The 25,340-nt window shown below is 38.1% G+C and overlaps 2 protein-coding genes across 2 annotated transcripts; both read right to left on the bottom strand.

Annotated features, from left to right (window-relative positions):
• Positions 1 to 264: 264 nt before the first annotated feature.
• LOC139148980 (acid-sensing ion channel 3-like) lies at positions 265 to 13,889 on the bottom strand. The gene is made up of 11 exons (XM_070720456.1): positions 13,754 to 13,889; positions 12,256 to 12,514; positions 9,933 to 10,100; positions 9,424 to 9,597; positions 4,752 to 4,876; positions 3,670 to 3,851; positions 3,387 to 3,531; positions 2,371 to 2,427; positions 1,672 to 1,822; positions 992 to 1,083; positions 265 to 516 (listed from the first exon to the last, which is right to left on the bottom strand). The coding sequence occupies exons 2-11, from the start codon at positions 12,489 to 12,491 to the stop codon at positions 410 to 412; spliced, it is 1,437 nt and encodes a 478-aa protein (XP_070576557.1). The 5' UTR covers positions 12,492 to 12,514; positions 13,754 to 13,889; the 3' UTR covers positions 265 to 409.
• A 2,021-nt stretch (positions 13,890 to 15,910) lies between these two features.
• Positions 15,911 to 24,191, bottom strand: LOC139148979 (uncharacterized). Its single transcript, XM_070720455.1, has 4 exons — positions 23,747 to 24,191; positions 17,740 to 17,808; positions 16,412 to 16,612; positions 15,911 to 16,224 (listed from the first exon to the last, which is right to left on the bottom strand). The coding sequence occupies exons 1-4, from the start codon at positions 23,997 to 23,999 to the stop codon at positions 16,157 to 16,159; spliced, it is 591 nt and encodes a 196-aa protein (XP_070576556.1). The 5' UTR covers positions 24,000 to 24,191; the 3' UTR covers positions 15,911 to 16,156.
• Between the last annotated feature and the right edge of the window lie 1,149 nt (positions 24,192 to 25,340).

The raw sequence follows: 25,340 nt of genomic DNA, 5'->3' as shown, positions 1-25,340 counted from the left end.
TGTCTGTTTATGACATACATCCTTTCAAATTGGCTGTGTTTCACCTTTTGATGGTTCCATCAGACTTTATAATCTCAGCTAGGAAGAAACACTTCGTTGAAGTATTCCCAGGGAGACTGTGGCTTCAGTCGCTCTTTTGTTCATTTCAAAGATGTGAGCCGCATCCATAGATTAAAATCAGCGAGAGAAGATCCGCAATCCACTGTTATATTTTGATGAGCGACAGCAAAGTTATTGCGTACGTCTTAGGTGACTTTGTGCAACCTATCAATCCCTTGTCCACAGGCGAAAGTGAACAAGCAAATTTGTTAAATTATCTGGTACATGTACCAATAAGTATCAGAGTAGAAACATTAACATCATTAAAAGCCGAATTTTATTTAGTTTGCCATGATGAATTTTCCTTTAATTATCCAAAACATTTCCTCAGAATTGCCAGGCAGCAGAAATCCAGAACCTCAACCAATGTCACCAAACTTGCACCAAGAAGCAATCCCATGGAGCCACCGATATCACCTGAAAGACAGTAGGAACAAAGTACAAATAAAATAACAGAATAACAGCAGTTGCAACATAGCAAAGTGTAAAAAGATACAGAACAAAGTGTTTAGTAAATTAACGAAAACAATAGGTCTGTCAAGACCAAAGGAAGCAAAATCACATGATGACTTTGTTTGCATGTCTTTAATTTCTGTCAGATGTTTATCATTGGTCAGACTATTTCTTTTTATATTATTTCTATTCAACATGCAGTAATTTTGACAAAAATGCCGCTGCCTAAATCTTATCCCTACAGGAATGGTTTTCAAAATTATCGCAACCAATTAATACTGAGAGAGAGAGAGAGAGAGAGAGAGAGAGAGAGAGAGAGAGAGAGAGAGAGAGAGAGAGAGAGAATTAAATATCGTGGGAACACTTGCAAAATTGCAAAGAGAGGCCCATCAACTCAAAAACAATGCAAACATGAGTGACTTCTGAATATATTACTTACACCACAATTGATAAAACTCGTATCCTTTTTGCTGTTGTATATCTTGGTAGCTTAGATCTTCATAGTATAACTCAAGAAGTGCATAGTTGTCACTGTGAAGATACAAGAGGCGTCATTTTAGGCACTTTTAGGACATTTATTGAAACAAAAAGACAGAGCCAGTTAATGCTCAATAAACCAGTTATTGTATGTATTTATCACTGTCACTGATACATGATAAAAATAGAACTGTCCTTTGATTGATTACATTTGTCATCACTTTGTTTCCTCTCACTGTGAATTGTTTCTTTATCGGTTCAGTCTCTGAAAAGTTCACAAGCAACCATATTGCATGGATGATAAGGAGTTACATTTTTTGACGCTAATGGTAAAAAATCTTAATCTCTACGAAGTGCAAACCGGAAGTCGCCCACACACTCTTAGACTATAACGATCTAATAAAATTGAAGTCTGGGTTTATCAGTTTACTTGGAATTGTCGTATTGCAAGACACACACACAACAGCACTTCATTCAATTTTTGTACATACCAATGAGAAACTGTTCCAAACTTTCACAATAAACACTCTACATATTTCCCAAAACCTACGAGTTCACTTCTATCAACCAAAACGTCATTATGTTTTTGTCGAATGTACAATTACAATCATTATGTAACATGATTACAAACAACGGCCGTACTTTACGTATTCAAGTGAACAATTTTCAGCATCAGCGGCTCTCTGTGCCACAGCTGTGGCTACCTTCGCTATAGACAGACTCTGGCTGTAAACTGTCCTTGAACATGGTACTGGACAATCGCAGGCCGAAATGCCACCACTTGCGAACTCACCTGAGAATTGTATCAGAAGCAGAAGTTCAGAATGAATGACACTATGTGTAGCTGTTAGATAAAGTCACCATTTGAGCATGAAATGCCAATGCCGGCGTATTTTCTAATCGAACTGACGGAGTGGCTTTGTTAACTGTCGCTGTTTGAGTTTACATGTGTAAAATGTGAAAAGCTCAACATATGTAAAAAGAGAAATCAAAGGGATTTGGGAGAGAAATCTTAAATCTTAAGAAAAATTCGGCACTAAATTACGGTTGATATTTTATATTCATTTGAAGGACAGAGACATAAAGCTTATGAATTGTATATGTATATATATATACACACAAAATGTATACAATGTGCCCTCCCGGTTATCACCATAATGGCTTTATGGCAACCTCTGAACTTGGGCACAGATATATATATATATATATATATATATATATATATATATATATATATATACTTGCAAATACAGGATCCAACACGGGTTGTTTAAAGGTATCATATTCATGTACATCACCAGAATCATTTTCGTGGGGCATAGTCTGATAAATGATACTTACGAATTGCATGCGATGAACAGTTGTAGAATTGATATGGATTACATTCTGATGCATTACCTGTAGTACACGTAATATGAGAAGAGTTAGATTTAAATGTGAGTATGGGTAGATTAGTATAATGTTAGATATGGTGCTGAATTGCACTAAACAGATCTATTAACAACAACAAAAATGTAACGATCCACAGCGAAATCACTGTAATGCCGGTATCATTTACAATGTCTGCTTTGATAGATAACTGCAGATACGACATCTAGACACTTGAAACTTAATTTTCCCGTGTTTCCCCTGTTTCACGCGTTTAACGTGTTATAGAAAATACTTATCTTTCTCCACTGCAATAATGAACACGATTGGAACTAACTTGCAAATGAAAGCTCATATGCTTTTCTTTTTAAGTTACACACTTGTTTCTTTGAGTAATTTTTAATATCGCAACATTCAGCTATATGGCACCTTAAACTTTTGAAAAATTTAAAAAATATAAAGATCCAATTATCCCAAATTAGTTCCAATCGTGTTTATGGTAAAACGGCAAAACAAAAATTAAAAAATCTCATGTAGATGACATGAAAATAATATTCTTTATACGTGAAAGTCTGTCTGCATTTAATCGATACGGGTAAAAAAGGCGTGTGTGCAATATATACTTATGTAACGTCAATATTTTGGCGGATTTTTATGCGTAATCACTCAACTGAACACAATGATTCGCTCATATTGATAGAAATGTCAATTCGTTAGTAAATAGTGTGTCAGGTTTAGATCAGATATCATTATATAAAAAAATTGATAAAAAAGCAACCTGGAACTAGAAGTTAGTTTGAACGGGAGAGCGGCACCAAAGTGAAGGAGTCACACTTCGCATGGGTCCATTGTAAATATTGACGGTGCGGGGGGGGGGGGGGAGAGGTTGACTCTCATTTAGAATACTTGAACCCATCGTTGTGCATTTTGAATGCGACAGTGTTGTCCTCCTCGACAATGCACATTACTTGTGCGATGTAATAAATTACCTGGCATGTAATAATCCCGACAGCCACATTTCTCAACATGGTAAACGCTCTCGCATTCCAAAAGACAGTTACTCTGACTGTATGTGGCGTAATATTTTAAATTCTTTTCCCGACATTTACCATAAGGTGGAGGTAGATTCCTTATCTGCGAAGAAACCACAAAACAAGTTGTTTTACATTCTAAACCTATGTTATTATTATTAGTCCGTTCCCACCAAAAAGAAACCGAACACAAATCACAAGTGATATTACTCTTTCTATAAGTTTAAAAAGAGACACTCACCCGACTTTGTTTGATGGAGACCACGCTGGTGAAACCAGGCGCGATTGCAAAACCACAATCTCTTGCACGTGGTGTGTCACCTTGGTCATGTAGGATGACTTTAAATCCAGCTACTTCAGTTGGACCGAGAATGTAGTCCCACTGCTGAACGTCCAACAGTAACTGTAGTGCAAATCTGCTACCTAGGACACAGATCAGTAGTATCCATTTTATTCCACACAAGGGACTATGTGCCTGAGGGCATGCAACCATTTGCCCAACGTCAGGGGAGGGGGGGGGGGGCAAATGATCAACTACCTCGTTTGTACATAGTCCTTTGTTTGATCGGGGCGATATTTTTGTTACTTGCCCTCTCCTAAAAAATTTGCTCCAAATTTTGAGAGTAATTTGCAAATGACATTCATAAACCTTATTTCCAAGACAAAACCGCAAAAAAATAAAATTATTACATGATCGGATTGCGCATTGGGTATTTAAATCCCTTGTAAGGAGTTTATGAATATTTAGCGCATGAATTTTCTAAAAACCGCATTTTTTATATCAAACATGTTATTTGATCATTTTGAACCCATAATTGTCAAGTTTGAAATAGTTTCGTCAAATGATGGCTATACAGCGCCCTGCTTCACGAAGAGTTACCACTGAATTCCTATGGGGCGCTCGACGTTCGGTATATGAGGCATGTAGTCAAAGACATTATAAAAGAGAAAACATATTACTGTTATAAATAATAAAACCTGTTCAAATAAAACATAGCTCTCAATGATTACTTAGATCACAGATTTTCGTAGTTGGACTGTTCTCACTTGGATCCCAATGTCACTTTCCCTATGTAAGTAAGAAAAGTATTATTTAAATGTGGCCTCGAACTCAATGAATTATATTACTACATGAGTCACATGACATCACCCTATTCGCCTAATGACGTAGAGGACTCTCGCAAGTCACAAAATATGCTTTGAAAATATAAGAATACGGAACAATTGTTGTTGTATGCTTACCTATTAATTTTGCCTCGTGTAAACAAAACGGGAAAACAAGGAAAGTCGGAAGAGGAAAAATTGAAATTTTGCATGACGTACCTGGGGCTTGAACTGTCTGAGACTGGGATCCTGAACTTCCTGAATTAAAGGTATAGCACACTCCCAGATCTGTCAGAATCATTGTGAAGTTGTCAGTCGAGCACGGTTGCCCCTTCCACGTACATCTATAATGGTTGGAAACACACAGCACGTCAGAAATACTGTGGCACGTAGATTCGTTCGAGAAAATACGCCTTCCGGTCCAAATTACAAAAGCAATGTCATTGTAAATAGTATCGATCAGAAATATCAAAGCGTTCTGCAGTGTTTTAGCAAAACCTATTCCGGTCAAACTTCATTGAACTCACTAAGTTTTGGCATGTCTCTGAAATATGCAAAATATGCGAATCGTCACCGTTCGATGAGGGCTTAAGGACGTGACCTGGGGTGGAGTGGTTAAATCTCCACGTTAGACACATGGGGATTTAGCACATGATCGCTGATATCTTAGCTACGTGAATAGGTGCCTTAGGCTGTGTTTGTATCCGAAATATAATCAGCCTTATACAGGTTATATTTATGTTATAAAAGCATTTATCATTACTTTTTGCTCAGAAACAGCGATTTGTTGAAGTTATCTATGAAAATAAGTATCAAAATCAGGCAATATGGAGACCCTTATAACTGACTGTGCGTGGCCATATTGTCTACTTCATCGCGAAGCATGCCGGGAAAAATACCCGGATGATGACGTAAAGTTTTCGTGTTTTGGTGCATTGGCTAGAGGGTCTGATCTAGGGAGTCTCATTAACAGCTTGTGCCTGCCCGTAAGTGTTACGGGTGTACCAATGATCGTGCGCGAGATTTCGAGAAGGCATTCTGCATGATTCGAAACCCGAGGTGAAAACACCGCCTCTAGAAATTGTTGCTGGTGAAGATTGGCACTGACATAAATGTTCAAAATTATAAGCACAGTGCATGTTTTTACGTATGCGAATGCCGTTTCCAAGAGAAGGACTTCGTCGGCAGTTTGACGATCCCTAATCAAATTGGGATTGGGAAAAGACTTCAAGATGATGCTGTACCACAAAATTACACTGGAAAGCAAATGCATTCGTGAAAAGGAAGGCATCAAGGGCGATTGTGGGAGAGACTTTCCATAAAAGAAAGAGGTTAATGTTTTAAATATTTATGATTTTTCTGAACCGCCGGAGAGTTTTTTGGGATCATCTTTCCTACAAATAGTTTACTAGTCTTATTATTCTTGTTCTTGTTGTTGATGACATAGCATTGATATTTAAAACATAATAAAGTTTGCGTGATCAGTTGAAATCAGAAAGTTTTATTTTTGCTCGGGAATGTTTAACCGCATCAACGCAACTAGCACCCACGCGTGACGTCACCGGAAACGATACGTATCAGCGTATGTTGAACGTTATCTGGAACCAAGAATTGGTGCAAAAGAGTTCGAGAAAGAAGAAGATGCGTTGATGACAACTTTCATTGATGTCGGAAAAATTTCAGACATAATAAGTCTTTTCTTCCTTTTAGAAAAAATAGACACGTCAAAGTAAATTTTATTATCGGAAATCAGTGCTGTGGGTTGAATTTGTCTTAGCTGTGGGTCCATAGCTGTGGTGTTTTCAGACGGGATTCCTGCCTTTTACGGGCTGGCGGGGTTAAAATCATAAAATTCAAAACCAGCCCGTAAAAGGCAGGAACCCGTCTGAAAACACCACAGCTATGGACCCACAGCTAAATTTGTCGACGATACCACGGCAGCAAGCCATATTTTTGTGGCGTCGAAAAATAATGAGCAATTTGCCACTAAATATCAATAAAAACAAGAAGCAGTAAGTGAAGTTCATTACTTCGTTGCTAGTGCGGAATTACAAGGGATTTTCCCGAAATAACTAATCACATGGTCCAAATGAACCAACGTTTTATATAAGCACGCTACAAGACCGTTCTTACGACCATGTTGGATTGTCTGAGAACGAGGCTCTCTGTTGTAAAGTTTCTAGAAATTTCCACATAATTACGCCGCGCCAAAGATCGGAGTACATCGTATCGTAATTCAAACACGCCACTCAACCTCAGCAGCACTTATAATAACATCATTTAGCCTAAAAACTTTAAGTTCAAGAGTGGAAATGGAATCAGATAGTCAATATGTGTGATCGAATATATTTTACGTTTCTCAGTCAGGCTAATCAGACACCGTTACTCTTGAATCGTAGAGTAATCGTGATTCAGATTTTTTTCTCAGAGCTACTTTCTTTCCATACTGCTATATAATAGTACATGACTTTTTAATTTTGCCATCTTCCAGTCCCAATCTGTCGAAAGGCAGTTTATTTCATTCTTTTTTCTGTAATTTTTCTCTACTACCGGTCGCGAGGTCACGTTCGTGGCTGCAACTTTTTCGTGTTGAATTTTTGCCGACATTTTTCTCCGACACCGGCCGCGAGGTCGTGGCTTTCAGGCTTTAGACTTTTTTCAGTAATTTTTCTCCACGACCGTGAAGAAATGGCTTTCAAGTTAATGACTGTGTTTTTTTTTTATTTTCTCTCCACGATCTGTCGCCAGGTTGTGGCATTAAAGTGCCATTGATTTTTTTACAATTTTTCTCCACAAGACCGGTTGTGAGGTCGTGATTTTCAGATTTAGACGTTTGTCAGTAATTTTTCTCCACGACTGGTCGCCAGGTCAAGGCCTTCAGTTGTTGTTTTTTCTTCTTTTTGTTTTTTCATGACCGGTCGCCAGTTCATGAATGTAAAGTGTTGAATTTTTTCTGACTTTTTGTCCACGACCGGTGGTGAAGTCGGGGTAGACTTTCACGCTTGTGATTTTTTCGGTTACTCTCCACGACCTGTCGCCCGGACGTTGCTGTAAAGTGTTGAATTTTTCCCAAAAGTTTTCCTAATAACTGGTCGTGGCTTTCAGATTTTGACAATACTCAATTATTTTTTCCAATACTGCACCAAGTTGACAGCAGAAAACGGCTACTCGGATTCGCGATCTCTTCTTACCTCCGTGGCGGTTTCTAATTACCGGTAACTTACGTTTGAAGTAACCAGACTGTTCAATGTGAGAAGTGAGAACGGGAAAATTTCAGTGTGTTTTATAACTGTACTTTGAAAGGATAAATTGAAATTTCATTTAGTGCCCCCTTGAACAAGAAAGTGTGTTTGAAGTTTAATTTAGTGCCCCGGAGAACATGAAAGTGTGTATATATAACTATTGTTTGTTAGATGAGGGACACTCCATTAGAGTCGGACAGATGAGTCGTTTCCGGTCGTCCGCTTTGTGTCTCCTCCCTCTCCAATGGAGAACGGTGCTTTGAATTATCTCGTCATTCGTTCATTCTTTTCTATATGTAACTGAAAAACTTATACTTTGAATCGGCAATTTTCGATAACCATTCTTTGTCATAAAAAGAGTTAACCGTATTTTAAAACCAGCGTTGTAATGGCTAAATAGGCGGAGCAATGTCGTCATACAGTTTTCTTCGGGCGTTTGAAATCCAACATCGTTTTTTTTTCAAGTGATAGCAGCTAGCTTGCAATGCTGATCAAAATCTTTTGCCCAAATAGGCAATCATTTTGGCAAGTTGAGTTCGTTTTGTCACCAGGCGATATTGAAGATGTGTTCAACCACGGTGGGGGACCGTGGTTCAGCTCCAAACATGGCCTCCCGTAACGTTGTTACTTATAATGGAGCTACCAAAAGAGCCATGCTTGTACAGCTTCCTTCGGTAACTGGTTGAGCCATGTGCCCTTCTTTTTACTTCTGAATTTATCGATGTGTCCGTGTATTCGTCGGAAACACAAGTTCGAAATCCTATCTAGAGTTCGGCAACGCTGAATTCCGGTTCAAAGTTATAAGGTTGGAGGCAAAGTGTATCCATGGGGCAGCAGCTCAATACAAACGTACGGTAGATCAGACCCCCTAGCGATACCCCCTAACTTCCTCAACCAAACACGAAAACTTTACGTCATCAAATGTCAAGCCTCTCTGAGGAATTCCGATAGGTGGCGTTTCCATATCGCTAAAATGGCGTCATACACATCAGTTCATAAAACATCTATTTTTAGGAGAATGAACAGCACATTTTTCATCTTTTCATCATAAATGTTACAAAAATAATCCTCTTCAACTTTTAAAGGCAGGTTGATGTTTGGGTGGACTATCCCTTTAAATAAGTTAATATTCATGAAGAACATTAATATTGTGAAAAGAGCACAAAGTCTATTAAAAATAAGAAACTGTAATATCAAAAATATTCCTTGCCATTAACGTATTGATACAAGGAGACTTATTTATGTTTGCGACCGATATAACTTATATGCTTTGCTTAGCAGGATAAACTAGTAAATTCTCTGGAAAGTAGGATAAATAAATCTTAAACGACAACATTTTCCCTTTTAACATTTAAATATCCAGTTTAACTGGATATTTTTATGTTTTTATGTATGCACATAAGATTTACTCTTTGACGTATATCTCAGTCATCATTTGTTCAGTGCCGTACGCCTGGCCTCAATAGTTTTAGTCTGGTAATGTACATGAAAGACAATAGTATATTTCCAATGTTTGTTTGTATTTGCTCAGTGGAGAGCTGTCAGAGCCTATCGAATCATCTAATTATACGACATTATCAAGTTATATGCTCCAGAGATGAAACATCATTTATGAAGTAAAAATAACCAGCTTGACAAGAGTAACTCACCTAAAAATAGTGTCGGTAAGTTTATGACTAGTATGAAGCCTAAACGCTGTCATGCTGTAGTCAGTGAAATCAAGACCTGTGAAGTTTGGAGCGGGATAATCGACGCCGTAGACTGGAAACATATTCTCGATCAACTGAGTTACAAAAGGACTCATCTCATCTACTATTGATTTCCTGAAGGGTCAAAAGAAATATAGCTCAGTGTATTGGGTCACTAAACTATTTTGTCTACTGTGGCTGTGTTATCTTATAAATGTGGCTGCTTCCACTGTCATTGTATTGGATATACTGTAGAATTAATGAGAGATCGGAAATGATCATTTAACTATGTTGCGTAGTTGATAAGTTTAATAATATTTGGTCACACACCCTAAATTTTAAGTTACGTATACAGTGCACTGATTGACAGAACTATAGATTCTATGGATTGTAAACAATAAAAGGATTTGATATGGATCGCAAACAGTAAAAGGATTTGATATGGATTGTGAACAATAAAAATTACAAACCTGAATGGGTTGAAGTTGCATATGGTCACCGCCGGGAAAGTCAAAACATTAACATATTCGATTTGCTGATTTGTGTTGCTGGGATAGGCGCCGTAGGTAGCAACGCTCATGTAAATTTGTAAACAAAGAACACAGGCAGCAAGAATAACAATGAGTGACCAAAACAAGCTGTAAGAGATTCAAGAGGAAGTCAGAATTTTAATTCAGGGTCTCTTCAGAAACATTTTAATAGATAGATTTTGTAATAAAGGTAATATAAGACGATATGTGCACAGGCATAAATAATATTTCATAAATAAAATTTGTGGGAAAATATACATCTCTCTTTGCCAGTCTGTGTCTCTGTCTGTCTGCTTTTCTGTCTATCTGCCTCTCTCTCTGTCTGTCTCTCTCATTTTGAGACCCTGATCACAAATCTTATTATAATTATGAACGACAGCATCCTAGTGTGGCCTATGTAACAATTCAATTCATTCATTCATTCATTCATTCATTCATTCATTCATTCATTCATTCATTCATTCATTAATCAATCCATTTATTCATTCATACACTCACTCACTCACTCATCCACCCACTCGACGTCTATTAATTCATTTCACAATTTGAATCTGCGGAAAAGTACTTTCTGTGATTTTTTTTCCTGTATGGCCGTTTAAGTGGAGTGAAGGTCATACAGATAAAGCTAGCGTTGTCTTTCATTCAAATAGACAATAAGTAAGATTACGTGTACTTGTATATTAACACAGATGTAATTCATTTCCCAGTGTTGTAATAGTATTTTTAATTCTTGGTCATTAACCGGAATACAGTAGTTCCTGTTTTCGACGTCGACTGGAGATGTATTTTAATACAGCTGCTATTTACTTTCTTCGTGGCAAGGAAAAGAAATAATAGCAGAGGGTTTTAAGTATTCTTTGTAAAGGACAGACAGGTATGACCTTGGGACAAGTAAAACTGTATCCGGCCATGACAGTGTGAAGTTAGCTTGAATGGAGACACTTTATCAGAGTATAGATAGGTTTCTCTCCTGTCTATGATCCGAACCAAGACTGTAGATAAACATATGATGAATGCGGGGCCTGTCAAAATATCAAATATTATTTCATTTGTGAGGTTTACTGATACACATCATCAATTTTCGTTCACATGTATTTCCAAGATTGTGTGTAAAAATATGAGTGGACACAATTTTAGAGAGAGGAAAATTTTTTTCGATGTTACACTGTTATTTTACAAAACTGTGAAATTATCCTGTATGTTGGTAAAAACAAAATGCGTGTATTGAATTTACGACTATTTGAAAGGACTTTATAGGATGGTTGTTTACACAGAAAGCATGGAGTGATGAAAATTTTACTCGATGAATAGATCATATTATTCAATTACATGAGGTTACAATGACGTCACGTTAGGAAGATTGTTTTCTTCTGTTGTTGTGAGTTGCATAGCAATGGCTATCTTTCGATGTTTCGTCTTACATTACGTAATTCACTATTAACTAGGTTGACGACATGTGACGCTGTAAAACTCGAGGAGAATAAATTTATCGTAAGTGATCTAAAACTCCATTGAAAATACGATTGAATAAATTTCTTAATTCACATTCCGGTTCGGAACTTGAATTGCAAAGGTGCCTTAGGAGGGAGGTGGGTGCCTTAGGAGCACATGAAATATAATATATGTTAAATTAAAGTGAGATAACACACGTGATATTGTTATAGCCCAGTCAAGCTGCAGACTTTTAGAAATTAACGATGCTGGTTCTAACGACCCGCTGCAGCTTAAATAAGAACATTTCGGATAATTTAAACTTATAAGCACACTCGAACTCTCTCCGGCTGAGGAAACACATGTGCATCATTGCTTGTGTCAAAAATGTCACTGTTGTCATCGACCTCAGAGTATACTTTGTGGTGTCTAAGGATCATGCCAGTAACTGAGTTCATCGAACTCCATCGAAATGGAGGACTTGAAAAATAAAGGGCGGCTTGTAGGAATGTATTTTTTCTATCAACGAGTAATGACACGCATTGGCATGGTATTTCCCATCCAGCCCTGCTGATGGTTAATCATGTCGATCCATGGTTAACCCTTTTAGTGATGTAAATTTTCCCGCCAAAATTTTAATGCAACATTTTACTAATTTTTATGAATTTTTCTGTTTTTTTTTATGTTCTGACCGAATGGACATCACATTTCATTGGCTAAACTTTTTTAGCAAAATTTTGGCAAAAATCTGAAAAAAAATTGACCGGGGTATGTAACATGAATGCGACAAAAATTGACTTTGGCGCTGGAAGGGTTAATAAGTGTCACCTACCGACGAAGTATTCCATACGACGGGTTAGCTAAGTATTTCATCCCTCCGATACTGATTTCCTTGCAGAACCCATACATTTCTTGAAAGAACAAACTTTTCTTGTGAGCGATAGGTTTCTTGTTACCCGTTGACCCTTTATCCATTTTTGGTGGAAGTGGATCGTCGTCTTGGAAAGGCTGGACCAAGATGGTCACAACTTTATTGTGGTTGAGTTTGTGCTTGATATCGGACATCATACTTCTTGTTCAGCGTCAGCAAACTGTTAAACAATAACATTGAATTGATTAAGGTAGTCAGCTTACACGCCTCGAAAGCGAAAGACTTAGACATTTACTATCACCTTCCTTAATGAAATTTTCAAGCATTCTCTTACAGGATCAAGAATAAAAATTAGGTGGGGGGGGGGGGGGTTTCACCGCGCAAAGTTTGGTTCTAGAGTAAAATGACATGACATTTCCCGATATCTGAAAGTCAAAATGGCCACTATTCCTGTGTTAACTCTAAAGGGGAAAATCAATTTCCTGTTTTAGAAAAAAAAATGAGACTGTGAAAATTCTTCTTTCTCCAAGATATTAAAATGAGCCAAAATTTTTAAATCAGAAAATAATTTTGTAATTGAGAGTCCGAATATCTACTCTCCTTAAAGTGACCATGCATCTGACTGACATATCGTGTCAATATGAAGGAAACCGCCGACGAAAAAAATATCACGGACGACTGCGATGTTGATGATGAAGTATACATCCATGACCAAAACACACCCATATGGGTGTGCAACACGTTTGGAGAGCGCGGTTGGTCATGAAAATGTGTGAACAGACAATTTCTCTATGGCGACGATTCTTAGTGTGATTCTAAAATTTTAGGGTCCGACGTAACAGAAGGAACATTATTTCGTCTCGGAATATTAAACTTTCAGGTTTTCTTATATTATTTTCAGAAATTTATCATCTTGAAGGGATCTGAATATTAAAGAACGTTAGAGTGTATTGGTAACTTCATGGACCACACAGATAATACAGAAACCAATCTTCATCTTCATTCCAACTATTTCTTTAATAGCGCTAAGCTTCAATGCAAAAACTACTGCCAAAAAATGCAAATAAAACTAAACCTTATTTTGTGGAGAAAAATAACAGAGACAGAAGCAGTGAGGTGTTGCATTATATGTCATCACCGCAAACACTAAAACTTAATCAAATTGCAAGAATTGACAGATAGCCTGTGCCATGCCGGAGCTATTTCTATATTTAAATGTATTAAATTAAAATTTTCCGCCAATCGACGTTGCTCTACTACCTTTATGTTCATATCACAGCAACCTTAACAACCCGATGGTCATAGTACCGAAATATCTTCGACGTTATCGCAAACTTATGTTTATGATTGAAACAGCGTTTGCAATTCAACTGTGGCATTTCAGGAGAAAGCCCACAAGTGTCTACTTTTCTACAGACTGGTGAAAAGTTGGCGGGTTAAAAATGGAAATAATACCAACCTTGCTTAGTTCGCATGGACCACCATTTACACAGAAGTCACACGAATCGAACAGAACGTGTGAATAGATGAGGAGAGGGCTGTGGATTGTTTGGACAGTAAAGGCGCTAATGAAAGTGGTTTCTGGGAGGAAATCCCTATCGACTAAATGATTTATCGATCAGACAGAACACTAATGGGTATTTGCTGATCATTTACTTTACTTGTAAATGAATCAAAGGTTACGAAACAATGACTGGAGTCAATGGCAACTGGAATTCTGCTACGTCATTTCCCCGCTTCATTTGAATATCGACTTGTTAAAAATTGGGCAATTTTCTTAGACTTCCAGCATTTCGGAATGCATAGAATTCTTTCTGTCCTAACGTCAAAGTCCATCTCACGTTAGTGTAAAAGAAATATTGACATTCGTGTTTAGCGGTTTATGAATGTTATTTAACTCCGAGGAATAAGGCAGCAACATTTAATTACTAGTAAACATGAAATGACATTGGCAGATTTCTCTTTGACCAAGTCCAATATTGGTATTGGTAAAAGAATACCTGACGGAACATGCACAAAGAAAATGTACACAGCATTTTCAATATCCTTGTTTGAACTACGTCAGGACCTGATAATGACTTAGACTTCGTTCACAACCACGAATGATAGGGGATGTTTTAAGCAAATCCACTGGTATTTCAAATTGTTCGTTAACCAGCTGATGTTTAAAATACTATCAGATAATAAATTAGTGCTGTTTACTGTTGTATTTGATACTGAATAATCTCGTAATTAATTAATTACGAGATTATTCAGTATCAAATGCAACAGTAAACTTTATTGCGTTTCAAGCAACGAGATAATATGACTGACACGAATGGAACTAATTTGGGAGAATTGGATCGTCACATTGTTCAAATTTCTCAAAAGCGTTAGACGCCCTATAGCTGAATGTTGCAATCTTACAAATTACTCATAAGTGTATAACTTAAAAAGAAAAGCAGATGAGCTTACATTTGAAGATAAAACCGACATTACTTCACCATCAAATTATCGCAAATTAATTCCAATCGTGTTGACTGTAGGGATGATATTAAATGATCAGTAGTGACAGTATCAAAACTACATAAATGTATTAAGTGAGTAGATATGACTTTGTTGATATCATAATAATTGACGCCTAATTGTTCTTGCAAACATTATAGCGGAGTTGATCTAATGAATAATAAGCCGAAGAAAACGTGTAGATTTCTACTCCACAATTATTCAAAATACTTTAAATAGTTCTATGCATGTGTTATCAATATGAAGACTGAATAGCTGTCGACGATTTATCTTGTGAGAGATAGTTTCAGTTACACGTTTTTAAAAACAGAACCTTTGCGTCCGAATCAAATACACGCTAGTCGAAGAAACTGCAAAGTTGTTTTATAAATAATCTTGTTACACTCAGAGAGAAGGCATTGAAGGACTCTGGCTGAAACGAGCTATCCTGAAATCGTCTAGTACTGTTGGTTTACTTTGGAACATATCCCAGGATGATTGACAATCTGAAGGAAAAACGTTGTGAAAGAAACCACGGAAAAAGATTCGAATTCCAAGGACACTAATAATTGTATTGAAACTAATAAATCCAAGACACTTCTAGCTAATAGCTTACTGTGCCCTTGACATAGATTCGACTATTGTTGTCGATGCCTCCAAAATGTGTGTTGGCACATGTATAGGCAACGCTGTGAGCCACATAAAAACAGAGATTCAGACCCGTACTAAAGACCTTCTTTGTCAAAAATAAAAAATATAAATATGCATGAAGAAATCATACAAAATTGAAACATTTTATGATAACCTTTTTATTGACATTCTAACTGCAACCTATTGATTGACATTAATTTGACAAATATCGTCGATATGGATGCTAAAAGATGTTTAAAGATGCGATATCCTCAGAACTTGTGAAGGACAGGAATATTCCGGTGAAAACGATGACCGAAGAATAGCAGTGATTGGTTGCACCTTTGAAAATACTCACAAATCCAGACATTTGATGGCCATAGGTAAACGTCTTGATCTCTCGTCTGGTTGCCCTGATTATTTGCTTGCGTTGGATTTCCCTGCGATTTAATTTTGGCTGATCGGGCTCAGTAAACAACTTACGTACACAATAACATTAAAGTTTATTTTAGTATAAAATCAACTTTATTAATCAAAAGAAGTTAATAAAGAGACAGAAACACTTGAAGATCTCAATAAACAACCATCAAACAGGAAACGAAACTTAACATGCGAACAATCAGCAATAAACTTGAGAAGTTTTGTTTTTTTCAAGTCCTTCACTGCACATCATCGTATCTTGGCACGAAGCCTTTCCCTCCGTAACGCGGTTTTTGATGCAAAGTTTAAAACAACCGATGTAGTGCGCTTACATTCTCGTGGTAGAGACACATGCCTGGGAAAAGAGCTCGGCTGCTTTCGGCGACTTCATTAAATCTGAAAAATTCAGAAAATTACAAAGATTGGATGTAACGAAACGTGCGAGTCAGTGAAATGACACAATACTGCAATTATTTCATCATCCACATCAGAACGAATCAACTCTTTCAGAAATAGTGAATTTGTGTCTAGCATTAGATTTTCTTTTGTACAGAAAAATCAGTGAAGATAACTGGTTACCTACCAGGTACGAGTACATGTTGATTCGTGCCGTCGTACGCCCTCATCAGTTGACCTGCATCACAATGTTCTTTACACATCAGCTTTATTTCTTGTGCTGTCTGTTGAAGTCGCAATGTTACACAGTACACTCGTATTACCAACGCCAGAATCACAACTAACAGAACAACAGTCAATTTTTCTGACATCGACTTGTCCATTACACCTGTTGGTATATAATGGTAAGTTGAATTATTTCTCTGTGTTCTGATAATCATAATGTCCTGTATTTGTGTTTGTCAAACCGGATGTACCTCATTTTCAGAAGGTTGTAAAAGACTCGGTACAAGTTCAATACAGCTGAAAATATGTCGAAATAAAAAAAAAGTCTTGTTTTTATCGCCAACTACAGCTTCTTGTTTTACTCTCCAAAGTAAAAAACGAAAGTGAGCTCGTAAATGTGTAAACTACATTGTTATTGTTGATTAGTGAATTCTGATCCGAACCAGAATTCAAATGTAAACAATAACAGACTTAACACGATTGGAACTAATTTTGGAGGATGTGATCTTTACATTGTTAAAAATTCATCAAAACTGTTCGGAGCCCTATAGCTGAAAGTTGCAATATTACAAATTACTCATAGAAACACGTGAATTGAAAGAAAAGAATAGGAGACGAGCTTATATTTGCAGATTAAACCACGGTTTTGTGGAGGGACCGTGATTAAACCAACATTACTTTACTATCCAATTATCACAAATTAGTTCCAATGTGTTCAGTGTTTTTATATTGTATAGTCCGTATTAGACGGTGTGTTGACAAGCTAAGTAGTTTGTGTTTCAACGTGCTTTGAGAATGGAACAAGGACTTGCAATCAACAGACAAAATAAAATAGCGAAATAAATCATCAAAAGTTACAGCCACTGGATCTGTAAACAACACAAAATTGACAAAATTTATCATCTGAGACAAGACAACATTGTCATTCGAAAAACGCGGAACAACTGGACAAGAGACGTGGCATTCTCTCATGTCTGCAAAACCAGTGAAAATATCATAATATATTGGAAGTTATTGTCCCCCTTTAAGAAATATGTGGAAGTACATCAAATTCTTGATTGTATTTCGCCGTTCATCATATAACCTACTTACGTCAACTATTGAATGGTTAATCAGAAAAGAGCATTCCTTAAAACGCATTGCAAATCAAAACTGGCGTTATCTTTATCTTATGATACGAAAAATTCGAAAACTTGGTCATAAATAAATATTTTTTAACACCTGAACTTATAGATTTCATCCGCTACAGAAATTATTTCTGTTCGTATTGAGATTTAAATTAAGGCTTACGCTGAATCCATGTTTTGCACTGTACTTGCTGGTTGCAACTTGTACGCCGCTCAAACAGCTTCACGTAATCTGGAAAAAAAACAACCAGACAAATCTTATGTAGTATCAAAAAACAACTCAATCTCGAGCATTTTGGATAAATGATCACAAAATTAGCGAATAATCTGAAACACGGCACAAAGTTGTGGCATCTCGTCAATATATGACAAGACATAAAAATGGGAATTCAATCACTCTTGACAGATCGTCGATTCAGAGAGTAATATGTTTTTACATGACCGTTTCCAATATATCGATACTAACACGAGATAAATTGCCAAATATTTCCCATTGTGGGAGTTTTTTCATGCAACTGAATGTAATTCGTGAGCCTATCATAACCTATTTCACAATATATCTACGAAGATATCACATAGACTGTGAGTTTTGTGGCGGTGTTTTATCTGATATTGAGTATTTCAGTCGCAAACATTGGCACCGGCATGGTATAATTTAATTTAGCCCTGCCTACCGTGCTGTGTGTTCGTGTGCGTTATACGGCCCAGAGTACGTGGTTTATCCCATGATGCAACTCGATTCGTACACACAGAGATCACCATTCTACCACCGAGGGCGCCATTACAATTCTGACTAAAGCTGTCCAAAAATAGCCCACAGCTTGAAATAGTCTGGTTCCCTGACCCATTTCCCCGGTAGAGGGCGTGGGGAAATATAGGGTCAGGTACCGGCAAATGTAAACATGGACGCTATTGGGTTAAAATAAAACAAGTTGTGATTGGATGAAAGTAACACTTGTAACTTTTTCTCATGTTTCTTGGGTTTCGCACTTTCAGGCTCACTTGACAGCAACTTCTTGTTTGAATCATAAAGCCGCGGAGGTAGAAAGAAAGACTTTTACCTCCATGATTTAGCCACTGTGATTTAGCACACCTCTTGATTCTTTTAGAACGTCGACATGATGCCTGGCATTTTTCACGAAATTCGGACACTATTCTATCCATCGAAATCAATCGTCGTTCACAGTTCCAACAAAGTTTGCTTTCAATTAGCTGTGATATCACAGCAGTACTTGTGGCGTGTATGGAAAGTGCTCGGGTCATTGGGGTCACGCCAGTCGGCGATGAACTCAATGACCCTAGCGCGTTCGATACACGCCACAAGTACTGCTGCGATATCACAGCCAGCCTTCAATCACCTCTATTTCCCCGTACTTCTGGATTAATCCTTTCAGTTTATGTTTCCCGTCTCGTGTGCCAATGTTTTTGGTTCGGATACCAGTGTTTGAACATAATTCTGATCCAGTCGAATTTTGACCGGTGTTTTCATGGTAGCAGCCATATTTGTTGTAGCATGTTCTGTCAGGTGACTAATCTCCGCCATCTGGAACAAAATTCTGTTCAAGATGGCTACCCGGTACCTGACCCATATTTCCCCACGCCCTCTACCGGGGAAATGGGTCAGGGAACCAGACTACAGCTTGAAATTGAGGTCGAATGCGTACGCATGACTTTTATCCTCGTTCGCAGTTACGTCAATGTGATAGCCCGAAAGACGTACATTTTTCAGTTTTTTTCCGGATCTTTATAGCATTTTTCTATCCAAAGATCCATATCATTGAAAATTGTCGTTAAGTTTTCATTTTTTTGCCCTTTTGGGGATATTTTTAGCTATCTCTTCTCTGGTTTTTTATCAATGATGCCTGAAAGAGTGCATACGCCATTGCCATGCTTGTTCCGAGTAAAATTATGTTCCCAGATTTTTATTTGACCGTCATTTGGAAATTTCAGCGCAATTATTTAGTAAAAAATGAGATTTTAACGGAATTTTGGCTATTTCTCGATTACAAACGTGGATTTTGAGAAATGGTCAACATTAGATTGTCGTGCAACTAAATACGATTCCAACGATATACTGCTTGCCTATGTTGACCCCAAAATCGAGGGAGGAGATCTTGTACAAGATCGAGATCTTGGTCTGAGTTTGAAAACAGACAGTCACATCGGAATGAAAAATGTACTTTGCCATGTTATAATTTTGCTTTTGTATGCACATGCACTGTACTCAGGCTTACGCTCGCTTGCGCCGGGGTTAAAATCGTACGAGACACGGCGCTGAAACAAATACAAATGACATGGCTCATTGGCTGTATCTGTGTATTATGTACCGGTATTAATCATGTAATTTCTCGATCGCACGAAATATGAATCAATGTTCATTTTTGCACGGTCCTTGAACTGTAAAGACTAGAACAGATAGGAACGTGGCTTTGCATTGCCAACTGTTGACAAAACCTCTTTGTTACGATGCGTTCAGAGTTGCGTTGCCGTCTTCTCCCGGGGACCGGCTGATGTAAACAACACTGGCCGTACGTAAAACTACAATGGCGGTACCGCCGTTTCTGCACGATCACAGGATACTGAAGTGTTTACAGAACTTTCACGATCGCTTGTTGAAAACTGCGGTCCATTAAATCCTCACACCCGGCGTCAACAGCTTTCTGATTTGGAAGGGGTGTCGATTCAGTGCAGCTTGCGTTCGCCGAAATGTGTTTCTGTCACTGTCACCGCGTATTTCAGTAATGCGCCAGTCAATGTAAACCCCCCCCCCCCACCTCGGGCGATACGGGAAAAATGTGGGGGATTAGACCGTGTGTGCCATGAAACTGTGCCCGAGGGGGTGGGGCAATTGCCTCGTTTTGATCCCCCTATTCCTTTGACGGACAGGCCCAGATGTTCGTAAATAACTACGCATGCGCACGTATGCAGGGCCTGAAAATTACCCGAAGTCCCGGACCAGTGATTTTTTATCCCGAACCAGTACTAATTACCCCTAAAAAGTCCGCAGACCAATACAAAAAAGGAGCCAATTTATTTTGCAAGGGAATGTCCAGTGCTTTTCCCAGATTGTGTTCTAGTGTCTTTTGACGAAAAATTAGAAACTACGTCCCCCCAAAATACCGAAGTTACTGAAACCAAGGAGGTAGCAGAGACGCACTAAAGCCAGTCTAGTTACACTAAAACCAAGAGGCCCATTCCATTGAGAGACTACGTCTTTTAGCTACAAAATTACAATAATTATCGCGTCTTTAAGTCAATCAAACATTTAAAATTTAGTCTATTTCTTTCATCACAACATAAACTCTAAAGGAAAATCAGTTACTCTATTACAGTTTGCGATTCATGATATGAGCCAGGCGATGAGCGTCGACTAGCCACTGCACTGCAAAAATCAAATGCTCGGCCACGTACATTTTACATGTAAAATGTAACGTGGTAAAAACCAGACCATAGCCTCACCTAAAAATATCAGCAACCCCAAAGTTGCATGAAAATATTATATCTCTGTCTATCAAAGTAGTATTTTGCAGTAAAATTCTCTGGAAGGAGTCTCATTACAACTTTCCGATCGTCCGTGGCAAGCAAGCTTCTGAATTTAGAAGGTCACCATGCTGAATTCCTTATATAGTCAAGACCCCCTAACTCGATTGTAGTTGACCTTAACAAGAACCGCCTAGCTTGTCAAAACAGCGTTATGGCAATTTAATATTGCTATCAAAGGAAAAAGAAGTCCCTCTCAGATATTTGGTGTTTTCAAACCTATTTTTTACAATTTAAATGGGAAAGAATCAACCGCTGGGCAATTATAAAAATGAAGTGAACTTTATAGCAATAGTAAAAAAACATGTTAAGTATGTGGTGCAAGAACTTGAGAAAATTACCAAGTAAATGTTTATGCAGTGTGTCTATATTAAAAAGATTGGCAGTTTATGCTGTATGTAAATCTCAAGCAAATCTGATAGAAATGCATATATAACATGAGTATGAGAAATGATCATTCTTGTATTGTTATGCAAATTTTGAGGACAGTGGATTTTACCATCGGACCAGTGAAAAAAAAAACAGGTCACTGGTCCTGGGACCAGTGGGAAAAAACAGAAATTTTCAGGCCCTGGTAATGGTATGTTGTTGTTCAGAGCGGTAGCATGGCGAAAGGTGGATGTCAAGGCCATGTGGGCCGGTAAGCAGCTTTTCAACTGGCTATTGATGAACGTGATGCAGCAATATTCAGAGGTGTGCATGAAAGTATATTTGTGATTGATGGTACTAAATAAATGATTTTCATCCGCCGTGTATTCTTATTTTTTGGAAAACTGAACATACCATACGCAAAATTTCCCACATTTTCCCACGTGAGCGTGATTTCGGATGTTCACGATGCCTCATCGACATGGTCCAGCACTAAAAAGACCTCCGGGTCAACTCTATTGTTGATAAAGCTTAAAGGGACAAAGTCAGCCATTTTTCATGAATTTTGTTTGATGCGATATACTACTTATTTTGTTTGACATGTTGAAAGATACTGAATGAATGAGTGACCATACATATATTCGACCCCAGTTTTATACAAATTAAGTAAAACCATCGCGAAAACGAATTAATGGTCATGACCATTAATTCATCATTTCGTGATGGTTTGCATGTATCGTGTCTAAAACCGGGGTCGAATATAGCAGGGTCACCCATTCATTCAGTATCTTTCGACATGTCAAACAATATAAGTAGTATCTCACATCAAACAAAATTCATGAAAAATGGCCCTTTAAATTGCTTGTGTATTTGGAAAACATGTTCGGTCACGACGGGATTCCTTTTTATGTCCGCTAAATGTATTATCAAATTTATTCATGATGACCCATATAGCTAGGGAAACAGTTCTGTTTCATCAGTGTGATCATTCTGATCATCTGTTCTGTTGAGTTTTACACAGTATCTTTGTGGTGTGTTTTGTGATGAATAAACACGGACCATTGTGAATTTTCATTCCTCTGCTTGTTTTAAATCAGTGCATGACTGATGTAGAATGTGTCATTGTGCTTGTAGCATGAGAGCGAGAAGACAAAAAAGCTGCACTTGTGAGATTGGACATCATGTATCTTGTTTAATTATCAGCTTTAATTAGTTTATTGAGGCGACAGGTCTTGTATGATACATCTGGTGTTTTGATCTAATTGTTCTAGCCTGAAATATGTTTATGCCTGACAACATACAAGCAAACTAGACTGAAAAATATTGTAAATTTTTGCTCCAAAATAGGTGACGTGACAGTGACACCTCAACACTTAAAGTCACAGTATAAGTGGCTGAAAACAAATGCGAAAAGTATGTCATTATCCTGGATCTATTTGTGTTGATTGTGATAGACATTTGTGAACAGCATAAATGTCACAAAACCCTGTTTTAAATGATTAAAATTGTTCTGAAGTTGAACATGAACTTTTTATATTGATGCAGGTTGTTTACGACATGAAAATTCCAAAGAGTGGTTGTGTGTAGGAATTTACAAATTCCCCACCCCCGTATGTGGGGGATTTACTTGGTTTAGGTGGGGATTTTCCAGGTTGTCTTGCCCCAGGGGGTGGGGCATTTGGCAGATTTCAGAGGACTAATTTCCAAATCCCCCACTAAACCCCGAGGTGGGGGTGGGGGGTGGGGGTTACATTGACTGGCGCATAACTCGGTATTAAATGCATGCTATCAATGTATCAGACATCGCAGCATTTGTGCTAAAAGTTCAATCCTTATATCTGGCCGATGATAAATACATATACGTGAATACAAGAAAAACTTCCACTGTCAGTCTAAATATTTTCGAGGCGATCGCAACGCACTGAGACTGTATCTGCATGTACTCAACTATTGTATCGTGTTTCTATGGGTGCATACATGATACGCAATACGGGCAGGCCGATCTCCGTGTGTACAAATCGCATTGCATCATGGGCACAGTACGTATAACGCCGGGATCACAAGGTACCAGGTACCAGGGCTAAGCATAATTTTACTATAGGCCTACGTGAAGTACGTGTAAGATTTTCTGAGATTTGTATCAGTACCAGGCAATACCTACAATACGTTTTCGGTTATACTTGTAAAATTTCTCTCAACGACTCTGTTTTTTTGAACACTACAAGTCTCTCGGGAATCTATATTATGAACACACTTCTTACCGCTGCATTCTCGCAGACACTGGTACGATGGCGCTGTTCGTGGGCTTGAAGAATTGCTCGAAAACTCAGGGCAAATATCAGCACAGGGATAACATTTACAGCCTTGACTTTCACCGTGATCCAAGCAGTATGTGTATGGAGCTTCGTCACAACCACTAGACGCTGGGTCAGCTTGCCCGCTCTGTATTGAGGACAAGACTGCGTATACGAGAGTTATGATAAACGTTACCGTTGACCTTTTACCAGTCTCCATTAGCTCTATTGCTTCATCTAACTTGTCGAATCGTTGAGACACAAACTTGGCAAAATGTTGCCTTTCCAGGTATCTATCACGGCAGTAGATGTCAAAAATTATTAAAAATGGAAAACTGACTTTCCAGATTTGTACTCAAATGTAGAATGGCTGTGAATACAAATGCATCTCCTGTCGATGGGGTATTCGGGTATTCCCCTTCGGAAAAACCCACTCTGTCATCACTACTGTTTTTACTCGCCGTTGGGGTCGCACTTTAGATTACACAATACACGCACTTTCGTTGTTTGACCCTCGCCTAAGGAATACAAAAATTGTTACGGTATGTGACACAATGTTTAAGACTATCCTACCAAAGGGAATATTTGAACATTAAACATGTGGAATAGTCAAGAACGAAGAATGCATAATTAAATCGTAACAGAGAACATATTCCATGTCACATACATTTAAATATGAATACCAGAAATGAAACGATAAACAAGTAGCAAATAGACTATTCAAGATGACAATACAACAGCTTAAAATGTTATTGTTGGAAGAGAGTTTTACTCTATGGCTTAAATGACACACAAGTTGGTACTTGGCATTGGGATCGGTTTATTACACGTTCTGTATGTATGATTCGCGGGCAGCCGATAAAGCTGTTCACAACAACGGGCGTTTTTTCAAAGCAGTTGAACTGGGTGTTTGCTGATGGAAAGAGCAAAATCATATCATGGAGATAAGGAAGAGGAGAGCTTTTGTGACAAAGGGATAGTCAGCGGGGATTTTCGCCCCTTCGGGAATAGGGAAAGGGGAGCAACAGACGCTATGGGGAGGGAGGTCTCGGGCGGTAATGGACAGAGTTACGTACAGCTGTCACTTCTCTCCAAAGATTAACTTAATTTGTTCAAAACACCGTAGCGTAGTCACAATCTGTGGAGTGACCGTAGCAACATAGACCCTCGGGGGTCTATGGTAGCATTTACATTTTATTTGAAAAAGACCTGCAACTACAATATTTTGAAATCGGCAAGTAGTCCACCGCTGATAGTAGAAGAATTGGGTCACCATGATCGTACCAAAACACCAATCCGGATACAAAGTAGCTCAACTTTTCTTGCCAAGACAGCGAATCATCGGACCTAATAAATTGGGACTGCCCTCCAGGTTGTTTGGTTTTGATTGGTTTGTGTCCTTATATTTCGTCGATAGGGCGCGCGAACGGTAAATTTCTTTACTAAGTGTGTAAATTTTGTAACAAGGGGCAATATACCTTTCGATGAGCTGCAGCTGTGGGTCAGCCCCCAACAACCATGACATCGTGATAACTTTACCTTTGACCTGCGAGAACCTGAA

The sequence above is a fragment of the Ptychodera flava genome, chromosome 14 (assembly GCF_041260155.1).
Source record: "Ptychodera flava strain L36383 chromosome 14, AS_Pfla_20210202, whole genome shotgun sequence".
Taxonomy (NCBI): domain Eukaryota; kingdom Metazoa; phylum Hemichordata; class Enteropneusta; family Ptychoderidae; genus Ptychodera; species Ptychodera flava.
Note: the sequence above shows the minus strand (reverse complement) of the source record. Positions and strands in the feature narration are given on the sequence as shown.

Bases quoted from the DNA above. Each gene is read 5' to 3' on its own strand.
- LOC139148980 (XM_070720456.1), bottom strand. From the start codon at position 12,491: ATGATGTCCGATATCAAGCACAAACTCAACCACAATAAAGTTGTGACC. The intron at 3,852-4,751 runs GTACGTCATGCA...TCTGTGTCCTAG, and splicing joins TCAGACAGTTCAAGCCCCAG to GTAGCAGATTTGCACTACAG. The intron at 3,532-3,669 runs GTGAGTGTCTCT...GTTTCTTCGCAG, and splicing joins TCTCCATCAAACAAAGTCGG to ATAAGGAATCTACCTCCACC.
- LOC139148979 (XM_070720455.1), bottom strand. From the start codon at position 23,999: ATGGAGACTGGTAAAAGGTCAACGGTAACGTTTATCATAACTCTCGTA. The intron at 16,613-17,739 runs GTAAGCCTTAAT...ATATACCAACAG, and splicing joins GTGCAAAACATGGATTCAGC to GTGTAATGGACAAGTCGATG. The intron at 16,225-16,411 runs GTAGGTAACCAG...TGAATTTTTCAG, and splicing joins TCAACATGTACTCGTACCTG to ATTTAATGAAGTCGCCGAAA.